Source organism: Myotis yumanensis, unplaced genomic scaffold, assembly GCF_028538775.1.
Source record: "Myotis yumanensis isolate MYYU_CA2020_CCGP unplaced genomic scaffold, mMyoYum1.0.hap1 SCAF_10, whole genome shotgun sequence".
Classification (NCBI taxonomy): Eukaryota; Metazoa; Chordata; class Mammalia; order Chiroptera; family Vespertilionidae; genus Myotis; species Myotis yumanensis.
Genome location: NW_027223761.1, coordinates 19343860 through 19355344, shown reverse-complemented (window position 1 = coordinate 19355344; position 11485 = coordinate 19343860). Strand labels below are relative to the sequence as shown.

The window sequence follows — 11485 nt, the reverse complement described above, 5'->3', positions numbered from 1 at the left end:
GTCAATCTAGCTGTCGCTTTTCCATCTAAGTCATTTTATTGGATATGCGACTATGGCTGGAGAATAAGGTTAGCTAGTACTTCCTGTACGTACTCATAAAGCGACGGAAGTAGTTGCCGGAACGCGGTAGGCAGGCCCCGAGGCATCCAATGATCAGTGGCTCATGGAGGAAGAGGACGGTACGCCGGAAAAGGATTGTCCAATGAAAACCACTAGCGCCAGACACCAGGACAGCGCTGGGGCAGAAGGAAAGATGGAGAATTTCACGGCGCTGTTCGGAGCTCAGGCTGACCCACCCCCGCCCCCAACCGCACTCGGCTTCGGACCAGGAAAACCTCCACCCCCGCCTCCTCCTCCTCCAGGCGGGGGGCCCGGCACGGCTCCGCCCCCCACCGCGGCCACGGCCCCGCCCGGTGCTGACAAGTCAGCAGCTGGTTGCGGTCCCTTCTACCTAATGCGGGAACTGCCAGGTGAGTGCTAGGCCTGGCCAAAGTCAGCCAATCAGGTCATAACGAGGGGGTGATGGGCGTGATTGTTAATCGGGTGGCGCAGGTGCCAGGTAACCTAGGCAACTCGTGCCAGAACCCAGGAGCTCTAAGTTGAAAGGCCTCCGTGTAACAAGTTTGAGGAGATGGAATCAAGAGTCATTTTGAACATGGCTCCAAAATGCCTTTTAGTTCATCCCAAGTTCTGCTACATCAAGAATTAAGGGGAATAATGGGTATTGGTACAGTAATTTGAAGTTCATAACGCAGTTCTATATGTGTAACATAATACATAGAACAGCCCCCTGAGGTAGGCATTGTTATCTACATTTTATAGTTGAAAAAACTAAAGCACAGAGAGGCTGAAGCATAGGACTTTCCTTTGGTTAGTTATTGGTTGGTGTCGACCACTAACCTTAACTATTCTGACTTTACCTATCAGTTGACAGATATTGAATATATGTTTTGGGCCAATGTTGAGTGTGTAGGTAGAAGGGGGGAGGACATATGATGAGAAGAGGAACAAGATTAGTAAGTCTGGTCCTTGTTTTTAAGAAGCTTGTTTTACTTAGGGATGCAGAGTATGTAGTTTAAGGAAAGTGACCATATTTCTTGTCAAGGCCAATCTCATTTGGTGGTCATGCCTCACATACAATTAAGAACTACGTGGTGGTTTTCAAAATATTATCCAAAATGAGAGCAAGAATAAGTTGTCACTTGAGCTAGACCTTGATGAATTTATATTGGTGAATGATATTAGGAAGACTTTTCCTATAATTAGGTTAGTTTTCCTAAAAGGAAACACTATGAGGGGTGTTTTTTGTGTTTGTTTTTTTTCAGGACATTAGGAGACCCATTTGGATGGATCAGAAATTTTGCATAGGGGACTAATGGTTGACTAGGTCCCAAAGCTAAGTTATAGTAAAATGTGTTTAACCATGAGTGCCAAAGGAATTTTGAGGTCTTTCCTGAGGGCTATAGGAAATCATTGAAGGTTTGTTTTTTTTTTAACTGATGAGTACTGCTTCTAAAAATATCTAGAGAATGGGAGGTACCATGTATTGTGGCTGGGTAGCTCAATTGGTTAGAACATTATCCTCATATGCCAAGGTTCAATCCTCAGTAGGGGAACATACAAAAATCAACCAATGGATACATAAATAAGTGGAACAACAAATATCTCTTTCTCTTTCTCTGTTTCATCACCCCCCACCCCCCACCCCGTCTCTCTCTAAAATCAACCAATAAATAAAAAGCCATAGTATCTACACAGAATTGACTAAGTCACAGAGGTGAGGAACATCCAGCCTGTGGGCCATTGTAAGGCCCGTGAAATCATTTGGTCTAGCTCTGACAAGGCATGAGGAGTGAGTTAACTAAATGATCAAATATAGCAGGCTAATTTTTAAGTGATAATTTTGTATGGCCCAAGGATGATGTTATAAATATCTAAATGGCCCTTGGCAGAAAAAAAGTTCCCCACCCCTGGACTAAGAGGAAATTGGAAGTGCAAGAGTAGTTTTCAGGAGAGGAGTCAGGGCTGGGGAGAGAGATTTTAAATCATCTTCGTAGAACTGACGGTCAGAAAGTTGGAATGACTCTTAAGTTCAGAAAAGGCACAGAGTGTCTTCTCACCTGAGTCTTGAGCATAACCACCTGGAAGGAGGAGAGTCAACAGAAAGGGGGGATAAAATCAGAATAGTATAATGAATGGCCAGAGGCAATGCCGAGTTTGAGGAGAGGTACTCTGGCACTGTGTCTCCTACCATTAATAGTGTGTGTTTTTATTTTTGTTGATGAGAGCGGGGGGAGGGAGAAACACCGATTTGCTGTTCCACTTTTTTATGTATATGCCCTGACCAGAGATTGAACACACAACCTTGGTATATGGGGACGACACTCCAACCAATTGAGCTACTTGGACAGGGCTGCTCTCTTTCTTATCAATGGGATGTGGTGACATCTTAAATACACTGATTTTTTTTTTTTTTACGGTTTAAACGAACACATACTGAAAAGTATAAAGTGTTATATAAATGTAAGGCATTATCAGTATAAATATTGTGTGGCTGACTTAAAAACATCTTCTTCTTCTCCCTGCATTCTCTAGGCAGCACGGAGCTGACAGGCAGCACCAATTTGATCACACACTACAACCTAGAACATGCCTATAATAAATTCTGTGGGAAGAAAGTGAAGGAGAAGCTGAGTAACTTCCTGCCTGACCTACCCGGAATGATTGATCTGCCAGGTTCCCATGATAACAGCAGCCTCCGCTCCCTCATTGAGAAGCCCCCTATTCTTGGTGGCTCTTTTAATCCTATCACAGGGACCATGCTGGCTGGATTCCGCCTCCACACTGGCCCGGTGAGTCCCCTCTTGGGGAGGAAGGAGGTAAATGGGGAGGTCTGAAAGGCATGGAGGTAGTTTTTCTGTCAAAGTCTGTTCCTTCCTTATTGAGCAGAACAATGGGAAGCAGGGGCTTTACTCCCTCCACTCACCCAGACCTTCCTTTGGTTCCTTCAGTTGCCAGAGCAATGTCGTCTGATGCATATTCAGCCTCCCAAGAAGAAGAATAAGCACAAGCACAAACAGAGTCGTACCCAGGATCCTGTCCCCCCAGGTAAGAAGCAGGTCTATTCAAAGCCAGAAAACCTGATGTTCTGAATCTGGTTCACCCATCCTCAGTAAAAAAAAAAAAAAAGCAAGAAAGTTCCTTACAGAGTCCTGAACTCCCAAATTCTCCTGAAAAAAGAAGTTGATATTCTGGGGTCTCCTGGGCAAGTAGGACCTTGGGACAGGGACCTTAGCAGTGCCTCCTTATTCTCTCTGGCCATTTGAACAAAAGCAGTTGCCCTTGACTAGGGGTTTTCCTATAATCTGCAGAGTTCTAGCAGGAGGGGATTTTGAGCTCTACATTTGATAGGCACCTAATATCTCCAACAGAAACGCCATCTGATTCAGATCACAAGAAAAAGAAAAAGAAAAAAGAAGAGGATCCTGAACGGAAAAGGAAGAAGAAAGAGAAGAAGAAAAAGAAGGTAAAATAGGGGCCTGTTGCTGTAGTCCAGTGAGTTTCCCTTATGTCTCACCCCTATACTAGGTAGAGTCCTTGGCTGCAGGTTGGACCCAACAAACATTGAAAACTTAGGGCAGGTTGCACTGTTTTCCCATCCACTCCTGGTCAATGCCAAGGCTACTTCCTAGTTGTTCTTGTGCTCCTGCTTTGTCTTCCCCAGAACCGACACAGTCCAGACCACCCAGGTATGGGCAGTTCTCAGGCCAGCAGCAGCAGCAGCCTCCGCTAACAGGACAACTGGACTCTGCCAGAATGACTTTTCCTGCTGTACTGAACCTGCTGTCAAAAGCTGCCTTCCTGGCTCTTGGACACTGCCTTAGGAGCATCTCCCGTGGCTGGATCAGAAGCAGTCCTACTGTGCTCATAAGAGGAATGCATTATGAGAGAGAAGGGCCATGCTTTTGTAAGGCTCAGTCCAGCTTTCTCATGGACATCTCTTCCTCTCCCAAGGAAGCTTTCTTTTCATCTCTTTTGTGCAGTTTGTCTGATTTAGGACCTTATCTGATTTGTTAGGGTTTTTCTTTAAAAAAAAAAAAAATTGCATTTATCAAACTGGCTGAAGTATGACTGCCTATTAAGAGGTAAGTGCCTTTCTATGAGAGTCAGAGTTTAAGCCACAGCATGCTAAGATCTGGGGGGATTTGGGCCTTGTATTATATTATCAGTAGGCAGGGAACCAACCAAAATGAAATTGAGGAACATGGTCCAAACGTTAGGAAGAGTTTGTTAATACCTTTCCACAGACAAATAACACCTTGCCCATAATGTTGACAACCAAACACCTGGATGAGCTTCATACTCCATCTGAAGAGCTGATCCAGTTAGGGCTTGACTGTATTCTAGGTCAATTTTGTGTTGAAACAGAATAGGCAACCAAAAAAGCACCTACAGTCAATCACCACTGTACTTCAACAAGTTGATTCTTGGTCAAGCCCATGATTTTTTTGAAGTGAATATCTGGCAAGCAAAGGTAAATGCTTCTCTTATCTTTATACTACTAGTAAGAACTTTGGAACTGCCTCATTCCTTAGTTAGGACAAAGTATTTGGCTGATGTGAAAACATTTCTAAGCTTCTAAGACAGCAACAAAAGGCAGCCTAAACTAACAAAATGTAAAGTTAAGTCCCTTTGATCTTTGCAGGCCAAATAAATGAAAAAAATCTGAGAAAATCCAGCCTACTGTAATCAGACTTGAAGTTAAATTGGCAGAACAGTTAAAATCTATTGCTACGAGCCTCTAGATTGTAGAGGGAAAACCACTCATTCATTTAGCTCTAATTTTACAGTAGGATTTCAGAGTTCATATACTTGTTACAAACAGTGAAAATAAAGGGTTCTAGCCAGTTTCCTGAGATTAAGTGTCCAAGGGTGCCTATTAAAATTAGGGCACAGCCTTTTGCTTTTGCAAATAGAAGACAAAAATAGGAGATATCAAATTGAACTGCCACCCATATGTACAGTTGGCCTTTAAGAGGGCTTCCATATTTTGATCACTCAGTCTTCCCTATGGCGACATCCAAAATGAAGTTTACTTTTCAGAGACAATTCTGTATTAAGAAACAAGTGTGGCACAAGTCAAGGGTTCTCTAAGCTTCGAAATGACAGACTTTAGCGGTTGCAAATGATTTCCCATCCCCAGGAATTTTGGGGATTAAATCACTGGGGGAAAAACACCAGGACCTGTTGTCTTAAGTGGTTATTTTCACTACAGTCCTATCTAAAGATGGGTCAGGACCAGAGAAACTTCTGAGGCTTTCTTTATGACTCTCCACCAGAGACCATTCACCCTGCCTTAACCAGACAAAATAACACAAGTCAGGGGGTAGCTGGTTAGATCAGGATTTCTTTTTATTCCTTGTTGGTTTAAAATGGCTAATCAGAATAAAAAATAAAATGGCCTCTATCTAGAGGCTGGGGTCTCCCCTGTTTAGAGGTTAGAACCCAGGCATCTCCTCTACCCAGCACCATACTGAGGTGGGCTGAGGGGTACCTCTCAAGGGACAATTGGAGGGGCTTAGGCCTGCCACTCCTCCTCTCTATCCCATTTTTGGCATGTGATGAAAAATATTGCTTTTTGGATTCTTCTCTCCTAGCCTTGGATTAAAAAATGTTAACTGTGTGTGAAATGGGGGAAGGATTTGAGGGGCTAGTTGAAGAAGCCCACCCTAATCCTTCCATCCCAAAAAGGGGATTATCCAGTTGTTTCTGGAGCTTGACCAAGCTCTTTTCCTGATCTCTCCTCCACCAAAAAACATCATGGGGCTATGACCCCTTTCCTGGGAAAACTAAGTGCCAATGAGCCCTGAAAACTTTACTCTCTCCTCTGACCAAGACTTCAGACTCGCCTCTCTCCAGTTCCTTTCCTGATCACTAAGCACCGACAACAGGGGGTGCTATTTTCTTAATTGGTAATGGACAAAAGAGAGAACCCTGGGGCAAAGGAAGACTTCTATTCACATCTTTCCTCTTCTCCTGCTGGTCCCAGGAATGGGAAGAGTAAGATCCCCCTCTTAAACATCCCTCCCTCATTTTCCCATCCCAGGATAGATATATAATTTCTTTGATATTTATAATATATATATGTATATATATATATATATATATGTACACACACACACACCTGGTAACGCAGAAGAGGAAAAAAATAGAATCCGTAACAATAATAAAAAAAATTATTTCTGGTTTAAAAATGATCTGGTTCTCTCCAGGGCGAGCAATTGCACAAATGTCCACTGAGTCTGGTCCAGGGGTTGAGGAAGGGAAGGTCTTAATAGGTAAAGGGGGTTGCTGCCCCAGTCTCAGGGCCCCAACTCTCCGACTCCCCAACCCCATTGCATTTTATAAAACGCTCCTCATCCTCTTGGAATCGGTGGTTTAAAAAAATGTCCATGCGGGGGAGGAGAGCCCCTTGAGGAAAGGAAGGTGGCCACCTGGGGGGGCCCTTTGGTGCAGGCGCAGAGGTGTGGGGGAGGGGAGGTGTCGAAGGCTCACACCGAAATCTCATAGGTGGTTCCACCTACTCCTGACACTTTCTTGACTCCTCCCCTTGTGGGGCTACTGAGAGGTGGCTGGCCTGGGCCAGGGGAAGCTGAGCCTATACTCTTGGGCTGCCCATTGGACTTGCTGTAGGCGGTCTTGAGCTGTACTTCATCTCTGGGAAGAAAAGAAAGAGAGAGGTGTCAGGAACTGGGACACAAAACACAGAAAAGGGAGACAGTTTTAAAAGTTCGGGGGGAAAAAATGATGTACTTTTCTCCATACATACTTTTTTTAGTGTGATGAATAACTTTTAATTAAATGATTTGTACTTAAATATGCTTTCTTACCTAAACATTCCCTTTTGTTTTATTGCACTGCTTGAAACAAGCCTGATTCCCTATCTCCTATTTATTTCTTCTCTCCAATAGCAGCTATCTTGTATATTTACACTCAGACAAATAAATTTTTAGGACAGGATTAAGAAAAAGTATTAAACTTCAGTCTCTTAACAGGAATGGCCCATGAAAGCAGCTGGAGTGAAAATGAAAATGAAGAGCTATCCACAAGCAGGACAACCCTGGGTCCATTTGCACTAGACATACAAGGGCAGTCCTGATGCCTTCTACAGGGCAGGATGCTAATTATAAGTTCACTGAAGGCCAGGATGGACTAATACTTACTTGGGTGTCAGTAACGGCTGCAAGGCCACTTCTTCAGTCTCAGAGACACCAGGTTGGGCTTTTTGGCTGCTATAAGACATGGATCGGCCCAGGTATGGAGCAGTTGGGCCTGATTCAGGGGACCCCAGTCCCCGGCCCCTTAGTCCATCTGGCTTGCCAAATCGGGGCACAGCTGGGCGTCCCAATGGAGTCTTGCCCAAGGGTGACCTCTTCGAATCATCTGAGGAGGAACTAGTACGAGGGGCATGGCCTGAGCCTGGTGTCGACTGAATGCCTGAGTCCCCCAAGCCTGGTTCTTCCTCTCGACCTGGGAGTGGGGGTGACTGGCGTAGCAGCTTCTCTCGTTCCTGGAGGGAGGCCACGATATGGCGCGACAGATTGTCGTACCGGACTGGTGAGGGCTCTCGGTGTACTGGGCCAGTTGGCACCAAATGTGGGTGCCTCTCAGCTTCCCGCTGTTGAGCCAGCCGGGCTGACAGGAAGGGAGAGGTGTAGCCTAAAGGTGTGTCTGGCTCAGGCCCTGCCTGCACTGACTCAAAGTCAGGGCTGTCAGAAGGAGTGAGCAGGCTGTCATAAGATAAACTTCCATTGCGTGTCTGGTTAGCCAGGCTCTTATAGGAGGTGGAGGTTGTGCCCTCTGAACGGATGGACTGCAACTGGCCCAGCTCAAAGCCTGTGCCCTGGGCCGACTTGAGGCTGGAGGAGCGTGAACCACTGGACAGTGGATCGAAGTGAAAGCTTTTGCCAAAAGTGGGAGAGCGGAAGCTCTCTGGCTCCAGGCTGGGTTCTGACCGGTAGCTGGGATGGCGGCTGCTCTCTGCAATTGAGGTTGGCTCCTTCAAGCTGTCACCACGACTCAACTGGGGGAGAAAATAAAGCAGGCTCTTAGTGCTGCTCCTCATGTGACAGATGCCAGGTCCCAGAGCCCAAGGAGTCCCTCAAAAATGGCCTGTTACATGCCAGCAATGTTTAAAACATTTGTATGCATTATCTTGTTTAACCCCTAAAGCAAATCTCTGAGTTAGTACAAATAATACCACATTTTAAGATGCAGAAAATAAAACTTAAGTAACTTGCTTGTGATGGGTTTGAACTTAGGTATGACAATCAGTGCTTTTATTTATTTTGCTTCCTTGCCCCCCTTTAATGAAGTAACATCAACAAGATTCAATCCCACTAACACAGTGGTCGGCAAACCGTGGATCTCGAGCCACATGCGGCTCTTTGGCCCCTTGAGTGTTGCTCTTCCACAAAATACCACAGGGCACAGTGCGATTGAAACTTCATGGCTCATGCACAGAAGTCAGTTTTCGGCCTGGGCGAGTCTATTTTGAAGAAGTGGCGTTAGAAATGGGGGGGGGGGGGGGGGGGGTGTCAGTCGGTCGGGCAATGGGAGACACTGCGCAGCGGGCCGCAGCGCGGGGGAGGCGCGCATGATTCATGCACAAGTTGAGGATGGGAGAGCTGGAAAAGGTCAACCTCAGCGAACATACCTCAGTCAGATTGAGGATGTTTTTAGCAAAGGCCAGCTTAAGAGTACCCTAATTAAGTTAATAACAATGTACCTACCTATATAGTTTTAAGTTTAAAAAATTTGGCTCTCAAAAGAAATTTCAATCATTGTACTGTTGATGTTTGGCTCTGTTGACTAATGAGTTTGCCGACCACTGCACTAACACCAACAATTAGTAAAATGCCTTTGATTTTCTTTTCTTCCCTCTGCCTCTTCTTTCCCTTCTCCCAATCTTTTTCCCAGAACAAGTGGCATATTTACAACCCTACTGCTTAGGGAGAACCCAGTACCTTGGCGCTGGAAGAGTGAGGCATGGCGGCTGATGTGCTGCTGCTACTGTAGCCTGGCCGATACTTGTACATGGTAGGTGTGGGGGGGCTGTCCTTGCTCAACAGGCTGCTGTCTGTGGGGGAAAAAAGGCCCAGAGGAACCACTTTACAAGCTATGCTCTTAACCTAGCTAGAGTTCCTTAAGGTAGAGGAGAGAACAAGGTAGAAATAAGTATACTCAGCCAAGGGAACATGATTTTGTTGAAATCAAGACTAAAGACTCCTATTAGTTCAGATCTCAGTGAATATACCAAACAGGATGCTCTCTGTCTAAAGCTGACAGTTCCCCCACAAACATCTAATTCACTGCCAGTAGCTAAGTGGTATCCCCTTTCTCCCAGCTGTTCAAAGTAGTGGCTCAAGTGCCACCTATTGGGTGTTCTCAGCTACAGCAAAAGCATTATCTCCTAGCCCTTGCCTGTATCTGCGCTACAATTCAGTCACCTTCTCACTCCTGCTGCCCTTACCCTCATTAGCAGCCAGATTGAGGTGTGTTCGTAGCCCTGTATAACGGCTCAGGTCCGGCTTAGGAGGAGGTGGAGGTTCAGCATCTGCGGACTGGCTCTCTGTAATCTCCAAGCTTCCTTTAGACTGGATAAAAGAGGGAAAATCAAGGCATCAGGCAATTCACAAGTATTAAACTGCTAACAGAGGAGTGTTGGAGAGTCAATTATATATTTCTAAACGGACTGGAAGACAAGGGACAAGAGTCAGTTTGAGAATGGTACTGGATTAAAAAAAGTTTTCAACAAGAGTTTAATCCTGCCATTTATTTGTGGGTTGGTTTTTGTTGTTGTTAATCCTCATTTTGAGGTTATTTTTCCATTGATTGTTGTGTAGAAGGGCAGGAGGAAGAGGGAGAGAGAAACATCATTGTGAGAGAGACACATCGATTGGTTGCCTCCCCCACGTGGGATCGAACCTGCAACCCAGGTGTGTGCCCCTGACCAGGCATTGAACCCCTGACCATTCGAGCGCAGGCTGGCCTGGGCTTTGTTCATTTTTACCATTAACTACTTGAGTTCCAACCACCTGCAAGCTACTATCTTAAGTCCTATGAAGACATGGAAATGAATGGACTCAATTTATAATGTCACTAAATTACAATCTAATGGAGATAAGATATATATTTTTAAGTAATTTTAACACAAGTCAGAAAGTGATAAATACTATGAGAGATGTAAGCTAAAAGCATGTTTCCATTTCTTTACCAGGAGTGAGAGCCTCCAAGTTACCTAATTTTGCTCCCCTAAATTCCTCACCTTAGTTCTCCTCAGCTCTCCCTGGATGCCATTGTCCATGATCTTCACAGTTATCTGCCCATCTGACACTTCTGGTCGAAGGAAGGGAGGTCTGATTACAATGGTCTTCTCTTTCTTTGGTCTCCCCAAATACCTGAGTGTTAAGAATAAAAAGGCTTTCATTCATTCATTCATTCATTCATTCAATCCAATGTATCTACTGATTGCCTACCTTGTGTAAAACATTTTTACACAAACAGTCCAACCAGGCCAGTGAAAAGATCAACATTGAACAGATTTAATTCCATGACTGTAATAAGACTAGGCCTTTGGGCAGATAGCTAGCTCAGGACAGTCTGGAGTAAATCTCAACTCTCAGAGGAGAGTAACCATAATACCTGATGAGTATCAACTGAACTCATGGTGTCCACTAAAGGATGGCATGTCTTTCCCGTGTAGGTACTTCCCATTCTAAGAGAACCCTTCCTAATGGCAATCTCCCATTAGACGTTCTGGCACCAGACGCAGCCCAAAGGAGACAAAAGTTATAATGAAGGGTGAACAGCAGACCAAAGGGATATAGATGTACCTGGGTGCTGGGGAACTGCAGAGTACACGGCTGACATTGTTACAGCAGCCATTGGTGAAGGGGTTCACACCTCCCCGGAATTTACCCGTAACCTAGGAGGAAAAAAGGGCCAGAGCAGTCAGACAATGGGTTCCTGACTTCCAAAGACCAAAACACAAACCAATGAAAAATTATTGTATACCCACTATCTGGGAGATACAAAAAAAAAATGAGTAAAACACAATCCTGCCATCAACCAACTTCTACCTAGGATAGCTAAGAATGGCAACTCTAGAGTCAGTGTCCTCAGTTCAAATCCTAGGTCTTCCTCACCATAGCTGTCTCACCCTCAACATCAGTTTCCTCATGTAAAATGGGGATAAATAGCTCTCTGAATATTGAAAACTAAGATAATATACAAATAGCAAGCAAGCAAGGTTAATTATGCACAAAAATAACTGTCTTTAAGCAGCACTATAAGCTTCTTGAGGGCTGACGCAGATCTTTTATTAAGCTTCTCTAAGCTCGGAGCCCAAATTGTCCAGTATAAATGGGCATTCTGTAAATGCTAACTAGAGATGGCTTCTATTCTCAAGTTTGCATGAGGAAAT

At 44.8% G+C, this 11485-nt stretch overlaps 2 protein-coding genes across 6 annotated transcripts in view; one reads left to right on the top strand and one right to left on the bottom strand.

Annotated features, from left to right (window-relative positions):
* The first annotated feature begins 138 nt into the window (after positions 1-138).
* Positions 139-8561, top strand: MED19 (mediator complex subunit 19). 2 transcript variants are annotated; one of them, XM_070428051.1, is made up of 5 exons: positions 139-470; positions 2596-2852; positions 3012-3108; positions 3432-3526; positions 7056-8561. In XM_070428051.1, the coding sequence occupies exons 1-5, from the start codon at positions 164-166 to the stop codon at positions 7137-7139; spliced, it is 840 nt and encodes a 279-aa protein (XP_070284152.1). In that variant the 5' UTR covers positions 139-163; the 3' UTR covers positions 7140-8561. The 2 variants fall into 2 exon arrangements, with proteins under 2 accessions (XP_070284152.1, XP_070284151.1); XM_070428050.1 differs by lacking the exon at positions 7056-8561 and adding an exon at positions 3725-7014 and having other exon boundaries at positions 150-470.
* Positions 5388-11485, bottom strand: part of ZDHHC5 (zinc finger DHHC-type palmitoyltransferase 5) — a 23561-nt gene continuing 17463 nt past the window's right edge. For all 4 annotated transcript variants that reach the window (XM_070428044.1, XM_070428045.1, XM_070428047.1 and 1 more), the window contains exons 7-12: positions 10896-10987; positions 10328-10460; positions 9533-9656; positions 9027-9139; positions 7224-8083; positions 5388-6717 (exon numbers count right to left, since the gene is read on the bottom strand). In XM_070428044.1, the coding sequence (XP_070284145.1) occupies positions 6552-6717; positions 7224-8083; positions 9027-9139; positions 9533-9656; positions 10328-10460; positions 10896-10987 (1488 nt within the window). In that variant the 3' untranslated portion in view covers positions 5388-6551. The remainder of the gene's footprint in view (positions 6718-7223; positions 8084-9026; positions 9140-9532; positions 9657-10327; positions 10461-10895; positions 10988-11485) is intronic.